The sequence below is a fragment of the Neodiprion pinetum genome, chromosome 3 (genome assembly GCF_021155775.2).
Source record: "Neodiprion pinetum isolate iyNeoPine1 chromosome 3, iyNeoPine1.2, whole genome shotgun sequence".
Classification (NCBI taxonomy): domain Eukaryota; kingdom Metazoa; phylum Arthropoda; class Insecta; order Hymenoptera; family Diprionidae; genus Neodiprion; species Neodiprion pinetum.
In genome coordinates, this window is record NC_060234.1 from 35321050 (window position 1) to 35342144 (window position 21095).

The window sequence follows — 21095 nt, forward strand, 5'->3', positions numbered from 1 at the left end:
TACAGGGACAAAAAAAAATTTTAATTCAACATCGCTCAAGCTTCTGCAGCTCTATTTTGCTCGCCTGGTTCGCGCGGAGTGTTTCCTTACATCATCCTCCTGGTTTCGGATTTCTGTTCAATAATTTAATGGACGTTTCCCTTGGGTGTCGAGCGTGAATTGCACCGCCACGTCTATCGAGGTATACGTATTATAGGTATATACCCGTCGATCGTTCGCACTCGACAAGCATTTTGAATTTCCGTAGGAAACGCGACTGCTTTCGGAAAACGGACTTCCGGCAGGAAGGGTCTGAAGCATACGCCCCATAAAATATCTTATAAATATCTTAAGCACCTTGACAAAGAGGTATACGTAGATATACGTATACATATATATTTTGAAATGTTCTTGAGCGGTAATATTTCTTTGTTGAAAAGGCGTTAAAGCCGATATACATTGCCTATCAAGGACTACCTAGGAAAGTATACATATACGTATATTATACAGAAAGGTATAGCCAAGAGGCGTAACGGCCGATCTTGTCGAATACATGGATGATCCCCATTTTTTTATTTTGTAGAATTATGGTCATCCGAGCATCGATAAGATACTTTATATGGGTAGTTTATATTTTACGCACAATGTCATTTCAAGATATCGGTAGAATACAAATAAGAAATTCTCTTTTTTGTCTCGTTATTTATAGCTGATGTTTTATATCGGGGACGAGGTGAGGATATCGAGATAATATATGTAAAAAGTTTGGCGAAAAGGTCGGAGTGACTATCACGAGGGATTTTTTCAATCCGTTGGTATTTGAATAATATAGATACGAAAAAAATTAAATAAAATATAAAATTCGATTACCAACCACTTCCAATATTCCAATAATAGCTCATGTTTCGCCGACTAATACTTCCCGACAATTCCACGCACGAACCACATGCCTCCGTGTTCCATTTGCCGATTAAAACCATAAAATACATCCGGAATAAAATATCATCGCGTATAGATGGAGGTAATTCAGTGCAGGAGAGTTAAAAAAAATAAATAAATAAAAGGTAAAGCGAGAAGAAAATAAAAAATTTTGGACCGAGCGATTCGTTCAGCGCGTCGATATGCGAAAAGTATCCCAGGCACCAGCATATCCAAACTCACGACACGCCTGCGTGCGATAATCTTGCTGACTCGCGATCCGGCGTTGCGTCACTCGAACCTACAAAAGGGATGCGAAAAAGGGTAAGGGTGAAGCTGCAGGGCCTAAAACCCGAGAGGGCGAGGTGAGAGTGTTTCAGTAACATTATTTTAAAAGCGTTCCTAATGAAATTTCATATCCCTCCGCACCTTCCTCGGCAGAACAATGACATCCGCGACTTTCAAAGCTCGTCGGTATTGCTGAGGTGATGAAGAAAAAAATTAAAAACACAAATACAAAAAAACAAAGCCGCCCTTCAGCTGCGTGCACTTAAAAATATCACCTTTAATAACGGTATACTTTAAAACGAAGTGCAGTTAACCATCACCGGCGACGCATTCTTCGCGAGATGGAACGAGATGGTTGCAGTGCGATGAAGTGAACTGTACCGATCGAGGGACTCCGTACAGTCAGAATATCGCCGATCACCACGAACTTCATGCATTATGCTCGCCCCAAGCATTATCATAACAGACGAGAGCAAAGCAGAGTGGAATTAGAAGCTCGCGACAGCGGCGAGCATTGGAAATGGAAACAAACCCAGCGTTGCGAGAGAAATTATTCCGAATGGTGAAGTTCGACCCTTCGTGAATCAATGAGGTCGACTAACCTGGATCCACCTATTTGGCCGAATGACGGACCTCTCCCCCTGTTCCGTACACGCGCAGGATCCCGGAACACCCTTGCGATCCAGCACCAAGTACACACGTTGGTGTACGCACGCCCCGTTACGGAGGCGCTTTCGGATGATTAGCCTCATGTAGCAGAATCCGGTTTTCGTGCGGGGCCGGCTGCACGCGTAACGGTAGATATAACGCGAAATTGAAGCCACGGGAGGATCGGAGAGGCGGGCCAAGTGATGCTCCATTTCCGATAACTCCAATTAATTCCTGCAGGCGCTGTAACTAACCGAAGCACCCCGCGGCTGTACGAATCGTACCGGCGCCAGTGAGAGGAATCTTGTTACACCTCGTGATGAATAATTGATGGGTTATTCGGGCAGCAACAGATGATCGACGCGACCGGAGGTACGGACCACGCATCAACCTCGAGCCAGCTCAAGCATTCCTCGGTCGAACATTTCTTCGACGTTTAATCCGGACGCTCGTTCGCCTCCCTAAAAATTCACCGGCACGCGCCCATGTGGCCGAAAATTTTCGCCCGAATTTTACGAGACCCGGATCGCTGCTTTTTCACCATCCTCGTCCCTTCCAGGTTTCGCATATCCCTCGATTTTCCACCCCTGGATATCCGCCGTTCCTTCTCGGTACCGGACAGCTCTGTTTCGCGCCACATAAATTTAGGCCTTTCAATTTTTTCCCCGCCTTGGAGGAGGTTGATATACCGAAAGCGAGAAAAAACGACTCGATGAATCGCTGACTCAAACGAATTCTTTGAAAAGTACCAGATTTCAGACGCATAACGCGTAATTGAATCGATACATGATTTGTTTTTAAGACATTTCGGCACATGATATTTCGCTGAGCAAGTGAGCTGAGACCAAGCGAGACGGTCGGTGCTGGGAAAATTGTTTAAAAAAAATTGGGATTTTTTTTTTAACAATTGAGGGAAAGAAAAAGATTCTGACTGCGTATAATTTGTGCCGTGGAAATGGCCGAATATTGTTGAATGCCGTAAGTCTTTTCTCCGTAGAAAATGAAAAGAAACGGTCCGGATCTCATTACCGTGCCTCAGGTTTGCCGAATTGTTTTGACAATGAGACATCCAGCCTCCGTCGCTTCCCCCGCCTGCCTGATACAATTTTTCCGGGGTTATTTTTCAAGAATTGCCTCGTTCCGAGGAAAATCCACTTTCGGGAAGGCTCGTTTCGTTAGCTCTTACCCACCCATTGTCAGCCAGAATTACGTTCAATGTCAATTTGCGCTCTTTTTCAAATGACGACGGTGCTTGAGTTTCTGGTTGACATTTGTACCAGCTTCTTGACATAATCGCCTGTAAGTACAGCACGAAGAAGTATAACGATCGTGCGATCGCTGTTGTTGTTGTTGTAATCGCCGATTGAAATTTCCCAAATCAATCTTGAATCGAGTTAAATTCTTGCCAAACGAGGGAAGATGTTTCGCAAAAGTTCGTTTCGCTCGATCGACGTATATTCGATGCGAGAGAAGAGATCAACCCTTGGCCTCCTTCCTTATTTGCAAAGTTGGTGGCATTCGTCGATAGTTTCGAATCCAAAAGTGAGAGCAGCCGGGCTTGAAGATATTGCGCGAGGCACGTGGCTTGGGGAAAAGTACTCTTGCAAATTGTCGCGGTTTGCGGCATCCGGGAAAATGAAGAAAAGACCTTCGGGAAAATTCGCTGACGGCGTACGTCAGCGTCAATTACACTTTTCCCGTGTCGCGTCGGTTTTGGGGGCGTATTCAAGTCCCTCCCTGGTTTATACTCACGGAAAAGTTTTAATTCGGAGAAATTCGTTTCTTCAAAGAGGGAAAAGAGAAAGACGACTTTCAGCGTTTTACACGCCTCTTCGTGTGTATCCGCGGATCGATCGACCGCGGAAAAAAAACCACACACACACACACACACACCGGAAAAAAATATCGCCAAATCCTCCCTGCAGTCCCCAAACCCAAAACCCTTGACCCGGTAAGGCTGGGTTTTCTTTGTCCCTACACACTCTCGATCGAGGCTTAGGGTGGGACCAGTTATCGCTGTTGACTCCGACAACATTCCATAATGCAAGCAATACCTCCACCCGCTATTTTTACCTTTATTCTTCTACTTGGCACTCCGCTGCAGGCTTGATCGCTGCTCTACTTCACGCAAGTCTGACTTAATCTCCCGCAAACCTCGTAACAGCTAGGTACCCCCATTTTCCACCCCTCATCCACTTGAGTTTAATCATTTTTATCCGCTGCTTTTTTATCACGAACATTGCGAAGATTCCGGACTAGGGGAATTTTTACTCTCACAATAAGCTGTGAAGAAGCACAGTGACATTTTACATGCTAGTGATTTTATCTTACATTATCTCACGTAGAATAAACTATTTCTGCTGCAGGGGAGACAAGTTTGATGAAAACTTTATCGATAAGAATTAAATCCACAGTCTTTTACCCCGAAAGTTTTACTACTCTTTGAGTAGTCTTGAAAGTTTAGGGCACTATGGAACGGTGTTAATGCCCGAGAATAGTTGAGTGATAAAATGCATTGCTATGTAGAAATTTCACGAGAAGATGAACTCTTCAAACTTCTTTCTCGCGTTATTATATCAGCTACTTCTCGCTTGTCGTGCACTTGTATAATTCTCGGCACGGTGAACCGATCAATGGATGAATAAATCGCTCGTACGAATAACTAAATACATCAAGCTTAGTATCGTTTTATAACCCTGTGCACATCGTGCTACGATTTTTATTGCAAGAGGCTTGAAAATTCTGCGAGAATGATGGTAAAGTGCTTAGCGCGTAGCGCAGACTGCAGAGTGTGAATGAATCTAAGTTTGCGCTAAGAAGGATTAACTCGTAACTTCGCGCGAAAGATTGTAGAAGACACTCGAGAGATCCTAGCCGACGTTATATAAAATTCGATTTAGTTATGCATTCAGCTTTGAACGACCTAATTTGCCGGTGCATGCCGGGTCAGGTGGAAGTTTTACCAGATCGTTAAAAGCGAGCTTCTTTCTCCGGTTAAGCGTGCGTCGAGTCTATCACTGAGAGAAAAATTCATTGAATAAACCAAATGTGTGGTGACCGTCAATCAATTTCAGATCTATTGGTCTAACAAAATTTGGTAGTATTCAACTAAACATTTCTTTTGACGAACAGATCTTGAATCGACACAAATAAATAGTTACTTCGCCATCCGTGACCGCACATTTAGTTGATTCAATGACTATCTTCTTTCAGGTTCAACGCAACGTCTGCGTAATCGTTCGATCCGTGCACGTAGAAGGGCCACGATGGAAAGAGCGCGGAAGACGATTTATTGGCGTACCTGGAAAATCACTCGCGGCTGAGTTTGCGGGGGTAAATAAAGTTCAGGAGGGGTTGAAGATGATGAGGTTTTTTCAAGGTTACGCTGCGGGATGCAGACTCGATGGAAGACCCAAGATCGCCGAAGGCACGAACCTGCGATATATCGAGCTTTCCACCCACGGCTCGCACTTCCGTTCGGGACTAGTGGCAATTTTTCAACTCCTCACGCAACATTGCCCCCGGCATTGTGATAGCCGACGCATCTCCGCCACAATCGCCCCGCGGCCTATCTTCCGGACCTGAAAATGTACATCGCGCTTTCTTCCTGCCCTGATTTGTGACCCGGAACCGATGTTGGCTGAAAAAATATCTACGCCGCAATCACCTACCGAGTCAAACCTGCACGCTTATTCCGATATTCATCCATCGGCGCTGCCTTTCAGACTTCGATATACGATCACTGACGAATCACTGACAATGAGAGGAATTTCACTTCGTTCCAGCTGCTCATCACAGTATAATGTCCAGAGAATTACAAGTGAATGTCGCGCAGATAATTATTCAAAGCGATTCGCGTAGTCTGATGAATGGTAAATTTTGTGGCAACCGTGCAGAACTAATCTGCAATGAATTCTCGTGTTTACAATGTTTTTTTACTCGAGTGAGCTATTGACCCAGATTTAACTGAAAAAAATTGCTTCTGCAACAACGTTTTGATAATTTACAATCATTGCAAATTTTGCGTTTCTCGTCTTTTATATTAGCTTCCTATTATTTCGATTGAAACTTGGTTTCCATATCATCTTCACACAAATCATCATAGGATACGGATATCCTGCACGTTGCCAATTCTTGTGTATTTTTCCAAGATATGGGAGGAATTTGATCGTTCCCAATTTTTCGTTCCCCCCTCCCTTTCCTTTTCAATATCCTTATACTTCCGCTCCTCCTCTATCGCGGTTTCGTTTCCCTCCAGAGGATATCGAGCGAGTCGTGACATTACACAAGAATATGGTAACGAAGCTGAGATTTTATAGTAAAAGTTCATTGATCCGGTTCCATCGCCGCATCTGCATGCGGCCTTACTCCGACTGAATCTCGTACGAATTGTCAAGGCGTGGGTGATTCGAGTTCGTTGTGTTTTTAAAGGAGCCGGGAATCGATCCCAGTTCCGCAAACATCTTCAATCCTACATCTCCGAGCTTTTCTGCTGCAGATATCCGTGCAAGGTCTCAAATATTCGATGCCGAATCTTTCCCCTTCGAGATGGCAATAATAAATTCGCAAAAGCGAAACGAAAGAGGAACGAGTTAGAGGATGAAAACGGGAAGGCAGGGATAACTGGAAATAACAACGATACCTTACGCGGCAAACAGCCTGCCGGCAAATTCCCTTCGAATAATTTTTCCCTTCGTTTCTCCCTTCAACCCTCCACCCTCCGTCCCTCTTTCTCTCACTTTATGCCTCCGTAGATCGCAACGGATGGCCGAGTACGAGCATCGATTTGAACTCGACATCAAGAGCGCCGGAATTAGCTGGTCGAAACGAACGGCAATGCTCGTCTGCACTTATATCTAGACGTCAACGTATCCCGGTCACAAGTTACAACCCTGTGCATATAACGCCGAGCCGGTTCGTACACACAATGAAAGGGAGCATCGGGAAGCATTCCCAACCACGCCGCTTCGCTACCTGACGCTCACTGTGCAGTCGTACTGAATATAACGACCTATATTCCGGCGCATTTAATTTCATACCTTATCTCGGACCGAGGCTGCACAATGCTGCACCAACTGGGCCAACCGTCGGCTCTATACAAATCTGAATCTACTTTCCCACCCCGCCACTTCTCCTCTACCAATTTTATCAACTTGAATCAAACGGGGATGAAGGGTAAGTAATCGGGAACAGGAACCACGCCACGCGAAACTCGCTAAATTGCCAATCGTAACGACTTTTATACTTCCGGTATGGATCCTACGCTCTCTCTCTCTCACGGCACGGTGATCAGTCAACCGCTCCCAAATCTTGTTATACCAGATGAGAGAACTCTAAAACTGATCAGTCTTCATCCTCTCAGCTCCTAGTGAATAGAAAATACGGCCTGACAATGAGCAATATGGCGCCGGGATGAGCGATCAGCTGATCGCTTTAGTCCGGTTTCACGAACGACAAGGTACCGAAAACTTTGCTCTGATAATCGAGCCTTTGTTTTGTCACATGATTTGGTTACCGGAGACTGAAGTGTGTGGCGGCAGGTTATAAATTTCATGGTTAGGTATGAATTTCGGGTTCTGAAACGTTGGGAATTATAAGGAATCACGTTTGATATTCGAGTGCTAGCATTTCTCTCGTGGTTTATGCCGCCTCGCTCCGGTGGACAAAAGAAATCCACGGGACTGACGATCATTGTGTTTGTTATACGCGGATGGGTTTGAAATGACAATTCCTCGGTGTGTACGCGTACACGTGCATTACGATAAGGTTACCCGCATACCCGCGTCTCGAAGAATGGGCTTTAAAATATTCGCTGAACGGATGTATTCGGGCTTATGATACCCACATTACTCGATCACTCGGGTTCTGATCCGAACCGTGGGCTTCGGACAGTGAAAATTGATCATGCTTTAACACCGGCAAATTTCATGCAAACATTAGATGCGCTGAAGTGAAAAAGTCTCCTTCGATTGTAGGAGAATAGACGATTGTAACTGTGATTGGCGGTAGTTTGTGTTCGAAACTTGAGTGCGCGTACGAGATTAATAAAGCTTATTAAAGTCGAGCTCTGAGCTTTTTTTGCTTCTTTATTTCTATTACACACGATTCCCGGGGATTATTGTGGAAATTTCTACGCTTGGGTAGAAAAATTGCTTTCATGCATACCTCCCAGTTGGAATTCAATAATTTTAAACTGTGTTTGTTATACGTACGCGAGCGCTGAATGCTCAAACGAATTTTTAATTCCTAGTAGAAAACCAGCGCAGCAGCGCTTCACATCGGCTACCGATCGGGTAAAAAACGAGATTCATATTCCAGATTTACTTTGTTTTTGTGTTTCATTTTACAGCATTGTTCCATCGCGTTTCATTCGCGTTCGTATATTTTTCACGACTCTTTTTACACGTATAACTTTACACGTTTGACGAGACAACGTTTCCTACGCCATGCTGTTGTCAATATTTTATACCTGACGGATAACTTTCGTTCAGGAAATACGAAACGGTTATAATCGTACCTAGTGATACTTCATTCCTCGAATAATAGGAGATTTTCATGTCAGCGCGTTACAGATGCTGATCCTAGGAATTTACCAGAAATGGTATAAATTTCAAGTGCTTTATAATGCTTTTATTACCATAAGAGTGAGGACTGATGAACAACGTCGCGTCATCCTGTCAACGAGTAGCACGCGACGAGAGTGTACTATTATTGTATATTGTTGAGCCGCGCTAAAAGCTCTTGCAGTCATTGATCAGGGCGCTCGGTGTTTCCATAAAATAAATGAAAACGGTTCAAGTGTTTGCACGAACAAACACGCAACGCTCTTCAGCGGCATAAGCTGTTGTTATATTATATAAAAATATTTTCACGGTGCAGCTTGATCCCGGATCTAGGAAGGATTACAAATTGTAAAAATGAACATCCTCAAGCCGAGAGACGTGGGGCGTATCTGCCTGGAGAGCGTGAAGAGCTTGAAAAAAATTCTCTACTTTTCATGATAATGAAAACAAATATCACTAAGCTGTAGCTTCATTAGCCCAGACTGATATTCATTCCGACGATTTCCGTCTCCGTTTGTGGGAGGTAACTGAAAAACTTATCTCCCGGTGCCTCTTTAGTTTAAACCAGAATTATCAAAGAATTTTCAAACTCACCGAGAACCGAGCAGCTGAGTGTTTCGGATTATTAAAACATTGTCATGTAGCTTCTGCACACAGTCTCATGTGAAAATATTCAACGAAACACATTGTTAGTTAAGTTTATAATTGACAAAGGTTTAATACGTTGTTGAAATATTATTCGCTCATCTATAATACGTTGACGAATAACAAAGCGATTAGAAATTTTGTGCGTCAAAAATTTCTCAAATTTGATTTATCTCAGAGAGGGAAACCAAAACATTCGTCTGTCCAAGTCAGAGGTTTGGGGAAATACATCTTGTCCTGCTTTCGTTGCCGCAAATATCCCACGGGAATCGAGCGTTGAAGTAATTATTTTACCAAAATTAGTACGAATTCAGTAGAATTCAAATTTTTACTGACAGACATGAAATTTCGGGCGTCTGTTTTTTTCCTCGTTATTATTCACCCAAGAATTATTGTTCGCCAAAAAATTAATCGGCAAACTTTCATCCCCAATGCCGTGAGGGTTGCGGATTTGATATGAGTTGAACTTCGCTCATTCATCGATCCTATTTCAAGAGACTCGCTTTTCAGTTCACGCGTATATTTTCAGGGCGATACTCGAACCGCCATACATCCGTCCCTGAAGTGCTACGCCATTCGTTTGAAAGATGTTAATGGGATTCGGGTCGTATATTTATCGCGCAACAGCAAAAAATTTTATCGTATAAACTACTGCAAGTGGTACGATTTTCATCGGCGATCACGGCTGAATTCAACATCGGTACAACAACTGCACGTCAAACTTGTCCGATCTGTTGTGTTTTATAGTGCTGACTCGAAACTAGTTTCTCGGCTCCCGCATCGCAGTGGTAGCTTCATAGGGACGGTTTAATTAAATCGTATTAGTTCGTTCGATACTGCGAACCGAAGGGCTTGAAATTGCATCTGAAGCATGCGAATAATTTATTTTTATTTCCTTTTTTATTTTCTTCCATTTTGTTTCGACATTTCAATGTAGTTAATCGGGCGAAATCGGGTATGAACTTTTACGAAATCCTCTTTCCTCTATTGCGTACATTGAGTCACAATCAGAAATGGAAGAAATAATTTCCCTCGCCCATGGGAATACAAATGTATAAAGAAAATGAAAATCGTTGATCATTCGGTGAATTATCGTACTAGGAAATTCAAAGTCAAGGTTCTATTTGAAGGAGACGAGGGTTCGCCACTGGTCCAAACGGCTTGGAATGCCTGAAATTTATTCGCGTTCTGACCCTGCTGGGGATGAAACACAACGCACGTGCTTAAACTCGCTTGAACACAACTGTGAACGCGGAAATACCCGGCAATGCTGAACTTCTCGGCGCTTGATGCGTAACGGAATTCTGGAACAATCTGCTCGGTGAATTTTCCAACAATCAATTGTTTTGTCTCCTAATTAAACACGCCTCCGAGTAATAGATTTGAAGAAAACTTGACGGTGCGAAATTCCTTCAAAATCCTCACGTGCAAAATCTGGAATGACAATTATAATTCCCGCGACTCCAATTTGGAACCCTTGTTATCTCACCACTAACACCGTTAATTATACTACAAGTCAAGAGTAAATTACGGACGATTTAAGCAGGGTGGTCGCAGCGCCAAAAAACCTGGAAATTATGGCGGAGTCGAAGAACAAAAAATTTGCCAGGGAAAAACATAATTAGAATATCAATGATTCTGGACAAAAGTTGGAACAATTTGTTTACTTGGATGTGAAATAATTAAGAATATTATGACAATAAACCGCAGAATTTTCATTCTAACAAGCTATGGAATATTATTCAAGATTGCGGTACAGTCCTTGACGTTTTAGATTTTTTACCATAACCGAAAAATTTAGTTTTGGGTTAAAAATGAAACCGAATTTTGTAAGTGCGACCAGAAAATCTAGTATGCATTGCTATACTTTTTGAGTATGGTAAGGTATTACACTTTCTCGTAACTGTTAAGATGGATAATTTAATGTTGGTAAAACAACAAATCGATATCAAAGCCTTAATTAACTTTTAACTGGCACCTTGGGGTCGTTCGTGACGTAAGGGTTTTCAATCAAGATTTTCATAACTTGAAAGTTTGAAAATGCGACTTAATTTTTTACTTCATTAAAATTAATGACCTTTTTTATCTTATAAAAGACACTTAGGTTAATATCAAAAAAAAAACATCGAAATATTAAATAGCTTCGTTACTGCAAGCAATTTTCAGTCGGGGTCTTCAACGATCCCAAGGTGCCAGCAATGTTATATCAGATAAAGTTACCAGCTAAAGGTTAACCGAAGGAATATAGTGATTAGAAAAACCAGATTCAACGTTGCGACAATGAGAAAATATTACGGTACTGAGGTCCATATATTGTACATATAATCACGTCCTAATTAGCAGCTTGTATCACATTTCCTTTCAATTCCAACAATGTTTCGACTAGTGCTGTGCGATTAATTGGCTGCTTCGATGAATCGTTTCTCCGATTAAGCGATTAATCAAAGCTACCTCGTAATAATTCTGCCGGTCAATCGGTATATGAATCGAAACCGTCGATTGACCAATTAATTGGGAAAACGATTGATCGATCAGTCGTACAGCACTAGTTTAAACCGTCATCATAGCTACGTGGCCGACTTTCCTACGATGTTTCAGCGACTTTGTTAAAAAAAAAATGAAAATAATGTAAATCTCGTGACTTTTCAGAGCTTCCCGTAGTCTTGGAGGGCGACGTCGCGGTCGTCGCGTCGTTCATCAGCCGGGACCACCGCCCTCCGCCACTGACCACCCTCAAAGGAGACCCAGGCTCCCGCGATGCATGCCGGGGATCACAGCGGCGGTCGTAACGGCAGCGGCGGATATTATCACAAGACATGCTGCACGGGTCGATCGACGGACGAGGGACACGGCGCCGCGGAGCTTTTGTGCTGCTGCTGCACATGCACGGCGTCGGCGTCTCCGAGTCTGCTGACCAGCCTTGGCGTATGCATTTTCGTTCTGGCCTACACCCTCGTAGGGGCGTTCACATTCATGGCCGTCGAAGGCGGCCTGCAGTCGGTGAGACTTACAGCTTTTCAATGTTCAAGGGTGTCGTCTTTTGCGGCCGAAGAGCTTTTTCCCCGAGCCTTGAAAACCGCGAGACGAAAATTGTTTGCTCAAAGCAGCTTTGAACGTAACAGCTAAACTCGAATGCAAAATCGTTGTTTTGGCATGTTTTTGGGGGCTTTTTTTTCTAACTTAATATTCTCGGCTCTTGCGGGAATACCGATGTTTGCCAACTTTTTGATCGGTCAATTATGAAGTTGAAGGAATTTCTACAATTTTTACTTGTCGAACTTTCGAACTTTAGCATTCTTGAAATTTCCAACTTCCGCATCACGACGTTCAGCCGCCGAAAGCTTTAACTTTTATCCTGCACTGGTTGATGCAATTTTACCTACCATGTGGCGAGAAAAATATTATCGTGTCAAATACTACAGGATCAAAATATCGTAATCTGTTGTTGTTTTAAAATTAATAATGCGTCGAGGAATGTCGCTGACGCTTATTACAAAATTTTTAACTTTGAATTTGGCATAGACCCATACTCCCGTTTTCCTTCTCAAAAATACTTATTTCATCGCGAGTACAATATCGGATAAGAACGTTGCACGGATCAGCTCAAGCATCCGCAGACAAGTCTCATGAAATGACATTCTCATAAAACACAAGGAGCGGATTAAATTATATTGGATCATATCGGTGTTCTCATATTGTTCCAAGAACAGTGGAAGAGATCCACTCCAATGAAGAAAGGTAATTTCCATCAATTTTATCCTCGCAGAGGATTGAAATTAGGTTGAAACTATATGAGGTGGTCTTTTTATTTTGAACAACCCGTCTGACAGTACAAAAGGAAAATGGCCAGGGAGTAATTTTTCTTTTCGCCACGTCCCGTCATGAATATTTTTCTATTAGTGAGTGACAAATCCTTGAGGGATTTGACTCAGCCGATCCTTCTCCGGATGAGAAAAGAGGTGAATACGTCCTCTGAGGCGTCGACGCGATATTCTATGTATATACCGTGAGGAAAAATCAGACACTAGAAGCACCTTTCCTACTTATTTTCCTTTTCTTATCTTTACCTGCCCTAAGGAACACGCTCGGTATTCTTTCCACCTAAGAAATACAAGTAGAAGCTATACCTGTAGCTCACAGTCTGTGCGTAGGACTCGTCGGCCGTAATATCCTCGAAGTCTGGACCGGAAGAAGCGGCTGTTCTGGGCGCGGAGATCCGTTCACTCACGGTGGAAAAGCTGTGGAGCATCACCGAGGACCTTAATATACTCTACAAGGACAACTGGACCCGTTTGGCTGCTCAGGAAATCCTCGATTTCCAAAATACCCTCGTTCACACTCTCAGGAAACAGCTTTACCAGGCACTTCCTGCTACCACCGGGCAGCATCCGACCCGCCATCATCGGTGGACCTTCAGCAGCAGCCTTCTCTACTCCTTGACGCTCATCACGACCACCGGTGAGTAACGAAAAAAAAAAAAAAAAAAAAAACTAGTCATGCGTATTACATATCCTAACCAACCGACGCATGGTGAGTGATATTTATTCCTTGACCACGAATTTACATTCGAAGCAACATTCGGGGGGTGGAACGAAACTCAGAGACTATTGCAGAAATAGAACAGAATACTGTTTATCACCATGCCCGTGGGACGGTGTCCCCTGGGTGACGCCACATAAGTACATAATTCACGAAATTCACGAGTTGACCAGATAAATATACGGAAAAATTTAACATAAATGAGAAAATTCTAAATATTATTAGTACAAATAATTTATCAGTATGGTATAACCGTATTCGGAAATAATACGTCGATTCTCTCCGGAACAGTCACGAGAGTGATTCAATTCAGGAGTTTGAATAAGAGAAACGATATGTCTACACTGCCAGGTGCATATATTTCGTGCACTTGGATCTCAGGGAGGATTCCTATCGCAACATCGTTCGAGAGCGAAATGCAACGCGGTTCGCTCCACAAGGCTTGGCCGGGGGAAGTTGGGATGTGGCAAAGTCCTTTGGCTGCGTTTCAGGCGGACGTTTTCCCTGCGGATCGAAATGCTCGCGCCGCTCGCTGGATTCCCGGGCATGGATATCGAGCCCCTCGCTTCTCCCGAGAAGCTGGTACTTTTGGAAGCCGAGTTTCGGGCTTGTAATCAGCGAACCCCGTATCCGAGCCAAGGTCGAATTCATCTCTACTAAGACACGTTTCAAGTGTCAAACTTTCCACGGACATCACTGCCTGATTCAAACTTACCGAGTGCGTCGAATTGCTCCCGCTCGCTCCAACCATCAACCCTCGTCCCTCCACTGCTCAACTCACCGACCGAAACTCGCTTTCTCCTTCTCCTTTCAAGCCAACTCGAGACCTTCACCCTGTCGTCTTCTGCTTCTCCAATTTTGCTTATACAAGGTTTTCACGTTTTCACGTCTCTGTTGCGATTATTCAGTCCGATTGGATGAAATTTTAGTGACCCTTGATCGAATGTTACGGTTGAAAAATTCTTCGGTAGAGATTCGTATGTTCGAAATAAAAGGACTTTGTTTGCAATCGACTTGCCGTTTGATCAAAATTCATTTTCATACAATTTGTGGTCATTTTTGGACGTTTTAAGTGCATGGGGAAGCAAATGAGAAGCAATATCATTTGCCCCGTTAGTACTACAGAAGAATTTTTTCTGGCATTTCATGTCGAATCGCACGAGTCGGGAAGCATCTTTTTTTAGGATCCCTCGTAAAAAAGTATGATATTGCTCATAACCTTCCGAAGGCAAAAACACAAAAATTCCAACACAACCGGGAGAAGGGTGGACCGTTACGTCGATATTTTTCGTGCTTGGGGATGTCGTTGCATATTAATTAACTAGCCCTGCCGTTTAAATTTTAATTCCCGTAGTTTCCGATTCTCTGATTCTTTGAATTACGGACCCCTGAAGATAACCCGAAGCACAATCACGTGCCGCGAGTAACAATTAATGCATGAATTGAACCGTCGAGTAATTCTTCGTCCTGTTTCATCTGGAAGATTCCCTCGTCCTTTGGCCATGAACGAATTCCTGCATCACGAGAGCTATTGCGAATTTCGAACTCATCGAGTTCATCTCACTCGAAAATTGTAACCTCCCGACAATCGCGGAAAATGCGAGCCGTGAATTTTGATGGGAACGGGTGTCGCTAACTCCGCGCTGTCAGTGCCACCATATTGAATAGTTATTCCAGGCTCCTGGCGCATCGGCTTTGACGCGTCTACGCCAAGCTTGCGGGAACTTTTGCGCGCTACGTGTTGCGTGTGACGTGGAGATGACGCCATCAACTATTTACCGCCAATGGCGAAACGCCGCTTTGGCCAACCCGGCTTGTACCAACGTAACCAGCTAACGTAATCTGAGTTGATCCGAGCCAGTCACTTGACGCAATCCAATGAAACCTCATCCTAACAGCTAACGCGATTGATTTGATACAAAATGTACCAATGGCAGACGCCAAGCTCGCTACGAAATCCGGAATAGCTTAATATTGCCGTTGTTTGATTAGCACTGGTATAATTGAAACGAATCTGTATTTGAATAGCCGGCATTTTTTCGACCAGAATATGTCGATATATCTATATGGACACGATGTCCAATAGTACGAAGAGAAATGATTCAGTTTAAATGTTTGTTTATTCATGAAATATGGTAATCGATTAAAACAGTTTGGGAACGTATTTTGATGGATGATTTTGAAGTAAATGTAGGTATTCACATCGTATCGTAATGCGAACCCCTCACTCCAGCATTAACCCCCTGGTGGTAACGTGGTAACATGTATATAAGCAGATATTTCGGCAAGAACAATCTAGAAATTCCGTCTTCTCAAATGGCTGACTCGACAAACATCTCGGGATACTGACATCGATCACGTTTCGCTGCCGCGAGATCGTTCGACTTTTCGAGCGAGATGAAATCGCGAGTTTCTTTTGACCCGAGATGCGATCGAAGGTCTAGGCGTGTGATCAAAGTGAAGTCGGGGCGTATTACCCTCCGCTACGTTAACATTTTCATTTAAAGATGTCTGATGTATCGCCGAAGAAGGTCTCCATTTCCTCCGTAGGTATCAGTCGGAGCTATTCGTGCCTCGCCGTTCGATTGGGTCTTACCTCAAGCCGTGGGTATCAAGTATGTGTAAGCGGGATAAAGGAACAACTACAGACTACGGAATTGCGGGAAATAATGAAGCCGCTCTGCTGCAGTGAAAGCGATGAGTTTTCGCTAGCGTGGAATTTGAAGAGAAAATAATACGACGAGCTGCAGAGAAGCGGCTCCGCAGCACGTCTAGCAAACAGCAAGCCAGGTACCACAATATGCTGAAAAATTGAAAAGCTTTTAGGTTATTGCCATGTTTTTAATTTCCCGGCACATTGTCAATCTTAAGCTTGCTGCACCTGTTATCGCGGATAGACTGCGGGATAATCAAGGAAGAAAACGGTTGACGAAGGAGCTTTAAAGGGACGAGAGATAAACAAGCGTACCAATTTTATTTGCTTTCATTTCTTTTGTCTTTAATTTCATATTCAACAAGGCGGCGAACCGCCTCAAAGCCAATCCGGTTACGAATCTAATGGGCGTCAAATTGCTCTTCACCGCAGTGCCAGGGACACCTTGGTTGCGGCTTTATGGCGATGGGCCAACCGACTGCAGGACCCCAAGACCCCGCAGCTTGCACCCCCCTTCAAAATAATAGTCAATAATGAATACACACGGAAGACTACATCAGGGAGCAACCTGGTTCGTACCGTGCTCCTCCAAAGCTCTGCGCATCCTTGGCGACAACCCCGATATAATCCCCAGTGGCGCGACGGTAAAGGAGCACACACACACACACGTACACACGTGTCCTTGCAGAGTAAGCTAGTGTAACGGGCAGCATTGTCACTGGTAATATCATGACTGAGTTAGGTACCTACGTGAACAGCAGTGGAAACAAGCATCCGAGCTATCGGCAGAGCGGGATTCCCGATGCTTCTTCTCCAATTTTCCTCTCTTCTGTAACCTAGTTCGATTCTCGCTCCTCTGCTATTCACCAGCTTCACCGCCTCTCAATTACTGCAGAAAGAGCTCACAAAGCCACTCGACTTTACACTCCCGGTTGCAGGGTATTAACGAAGCTTCTCTCTTGTGATCTTCGAGACTTTCTTAGACCCTTGTTCACCGCCGGGTATAAATATTCAGTTATCGAATAATCGAACGTCGTTTGTGACCATTAAAATGGCGGCTATGAAAACATGAAGTTTCTTAGAAACTCGTACATGTATATTGAAAATTTATGTGAACTAGGAACCGTCTGACTCAAATCCACGTTTAATAGTGTGAAGGAATTGAATAACTTTTGCCGCGTTCTTCTATAAGCTCAATTAGTTAATAGATGCGTGAAACATGCTCTTTTTCTTATCAAGAATTATCGTATACTGTTTTTGAGGGAGGTAACATTCCCACAACCGTCGTTGTGACATCCTGATGAAAATACCAAATCACGGTGTTCTAGAGAACTGTCAATTCCAGAGAAGAAATGCTGGCTCTTTAATCATTCTTCATCATTCCAATCGAGCAAAATTGATTATTAATAACGCGTTGTGTCATACGCGTGTATCCTTCGAAATACCTGCGGGTGAAATTGTTATTTTCTTCTTTCACCGCGAATGCTGGGTAAATAGCTGTCGGGAAAAAACAATTTTCTGCCTTCTGTATATATGTATATATATACATACATGTACGTGTGTGTACATATAGATGATGTGTGCATAGGTATAGAGGAACACAGCCACCATCTACACATCTGAAACCTCCAAGCGTCGATATTTTTTTCACGTAACCATAGAAAGAAAGAAAAAAAATAATAGAAAAACAACGGAAAAAAAACAGACTCAGAGTGAGGGAAGAGAGGAAAAAAAGGACCAACGTTCTTGTCAGCCGACGCCTCGGGCTCGACCAGTTGGGGTTGTTTCCGAGTGGCTGCCGAGAGCTTGGTGGCATAGTTCCAGCGCTCATTGGCGCCCATCGAAGCCCTGCGAACGGGCATCAAAAGTGGTCATTGGTATGCGGACAGCAAGCGGCTGTATATGGTGCGTGGGTTCTGCGTATGCGAAAACACGCGTCAACCATTTTCGTCGGCAGACGTTTCCGTGCTTTCGGCACCGCTTTTTCCTACGTAACAAGCTCGGTTTCGATTTGATGAAAGTAGGACGAAGTGGCGTAAATAAACAAACAACCGAAAGCAAAATGAAACCGGCGGAAATTGGATTTCGGCAAATGGCAACAATTTTTTAACATTTTGCCGCACCGCGATTTGAGAGGAAAGTCACGTGATACGGTAAAGGTTCCGTACATTTGACAAAGTGCAACGTCTGACGGTTGCCATAAATACGCAAATTGGCGATCACTTGTTGTCAGTGATTATTGTACGAGACTTACGGCAAAAGCAATCGTGAAGAATGTCACGGTCGATTAGATTATACCGAAGTGCTCCGACAGAAATGATAAATAATTTTGCGAGTGGCCTTTGATGAAAAGCTCGAGATTTTCCTTAGCTACTTTTAAAGACTCTTCTTTCCCAACCCTAAAATAAAATTCATCCACGAAAATACCATCGGACTCTTCTTTGTAGTTACAGCTCGGGCGAATCTCTCTTCTAATTAACTCTCGTTTCACTCGAGCGCTTTTCCGTCCGTGTATCATACTTTTTTTTCTTCCCACCATCGGAGCCTCGACCACGTCGGACTTAATTGCCACCGTTCAAGCTTCAAAGAACAACCGTAAAGCCTAAACTTCCGCGGCACAGCTCTTTCGTACGTGGCGATTTTTTGCTCCCTCCGCTTTCATTCTTTTCTTCCTTTTCTCATCCCCTCACCAGTTGCGACTGAATCAGTTTGAATGACGCCTACCGGCGCTATCGCCCCTTCCCATCGACCGATTCCTACCGCCGACTAACTTTTTCGGGAAATGGAAAGATCACTCCAATCCACGCCTTGGCCATCAATTCACCCGATTAACCCCCAATTAATACTTGACCTCGGCAGAAATACACGTTCAGCTTCCTGATCTCAATTTGCTATCATCATTTTCGGCGTTATTCAAGCGTCCATTAGTCCCTAATCATTTCGATATACATATATGTATTTCAATTCTATTGTTACTCTCATAAAACAATTCGTATCTGTAATACACTTATGTTTTATCGGCCGTAACGACGTGTGTCATTTTCTGTTCCGATAAAGTATCCTAAATACCCGCATATATTCAAGTGTGTCGCACAGAAAGCTAAATCGTAATCGCATAAGAGGTTTCGACTTTGACCGTGAAAAATGTTTAAAGCGATTTTCGTTGCTTTGAGCTCGCAGAAAATACGTGAGTACTCTTATCGGAAGCTCTGCGGTATAACAATAAACGTATGTCCATTCATCTTTTCACGTGTAGTAGAGGAGACGAAAATGTGAGTGCCTTACAAGTGGACAAACCCTTGAAGTTTCTATCCGGTCCCTTTTTTCTTTTTCATACAAACCAGACAGACAGACGCCCACGTGATTTCCGGTTATGTGATTCGGACAAACATGTCTCGTTTCAAACAAGCGAGTTCAAAACTGTGCGGAAAATTTCATTCGTCACAATTACCAGTGTAGTTGAGGAATGATTCCGAGTTGTTTGTATCAACCGCACTTTCGCAACCCATCGGGGGGATTAGAATTAATCATTCGGGTCCGAATAACAAAGTATAAAATATTGCATCTCCCCCCGGCTGTCGACTCCTCTTTCCCTCTCTCCGATTATCCCTATCTCGTTTTCCCACCTCAAACCATCAAACCTGCACCGTCGCCGCCGGACGATACGGGAGGGAGAAGGGAGGGTCTGTTTGGACAGGAAGTGACGTCATATTTCCCACGTATTAATCATCATCAACGCCAAATTGCTCGCAACCCCCTCTCCCGCCCCCTTCCACCCCTTCGCCGCCCTTTTACCGCCATCATTCACCCATCTCCTCATCATCCCTCAATTGCCGAGATATTAATACCCGTGTATACGTATCCTCACTTCTCTTCTTGGTTAGATCCGTTAACTTGCCTCGTTAAAATACCGTAGCGACTGACCCCTGATTATTTCTCAGTACTCGCACGAACTTGAAGATAAATGGACTCTACTGTCCCTATCAACAGCTGGAAAGAGAGAAAAGACGGTTCAAAATATATCGAGCAACGTTTTTCGCGACAAGGATAGTGAATGTAAATGAAGCAACATCCCATGCCGTGTAATATAAATGAATCTGGACAAATTTGAATAACACGAGCTAAGGTGTCAATATTTTGAGAAAAGGGTCTGTGATTGGACCGTTTCAAATGATTAAACTGTGGTATTCTTGATCCGATTTTAATATTCTTGGACTTTTTTTGTGCACCGTGAAAATCTCCAAAGAGACGTTCGTCAGCAATTACATTTGCGCGTTATTAGTAAATTCTAACGTTAGATTCGTTGCTGGAGATATTTCGAACGTATTTTTCTCTGCTTCTTACTTTTAACTAAGACTGTCTGAGCAATTATTCCTCAACATATCGACCAAATTGTAACGTTGTAAAGAAAGTGTGTGTTATCTGAAAATGAACGTTATTCTATTTTTCAAGATGGACGAAAAATGCTAAGTTTTACGAAGACAATTTCCATTTTACCGCAAATGCAATCCATGAATATTTTCTTCGGGAGCAAAAATATGTAAAATTTGTCTGAACCAACTTTTGGTAGTATACCTTCGAATTGCGTTCATTGTCATCTCTGCAGCAGAAACAATCGCGGCGAGACTTTTCCCCGTCTCTTTCAGAGGTGAAACGCCGGCGAATCCACGCCTGGTGCTTGAAGCTACGGAAATAAGCATGATAAATGCTATGCTTTGTCTATTTTCCATAGAACAATGGGCAGGTGATAAAGACAATGTATTTTAACTCAGAGACTCAGACGCCAGGAGTTACCGCGCCACTTTAACAACAACAAGAGCCACTCCGCTGATTCTAGTCGTAAAACTACAAGAGGATGCAGT

General features: G+C 43.4%; 1 protein-coding gene across 2 annotated transcripts in view; it reads left to right on the plus strand.

Annotated features, from left to right (window-relative positions):
* LOC124213753 (TWiK family of potassium channels protein 18) overlaps positions 1 to 21095 on the plus strand; it is a 207326-nt gene that overhangs the window by 147694 nt on the left and 38537 nt on the right. The window contains exons 3-4 of one of the 2 annotated variants that reach the window (XM_069134282.1): positions 11691 to 12041; positions 13193 to 13499. In XM_069134282.1, the coding sequence (XP_068990383.1) occupies positions 11799 to 12041; positions 13193 to 13499 (550 nt within the window). In that variant the 5' untranslated portion in view covers positions 11691 to 11798. Of the gene's footprint in view, positions 1 to 5046; positions 5075 to 11690; positions 12042 to 13192; positions 13500 to 21095 lie in introns of those variants that run through there. The other variant, XM_069134283.1, reaches the window with a different exon arrangement.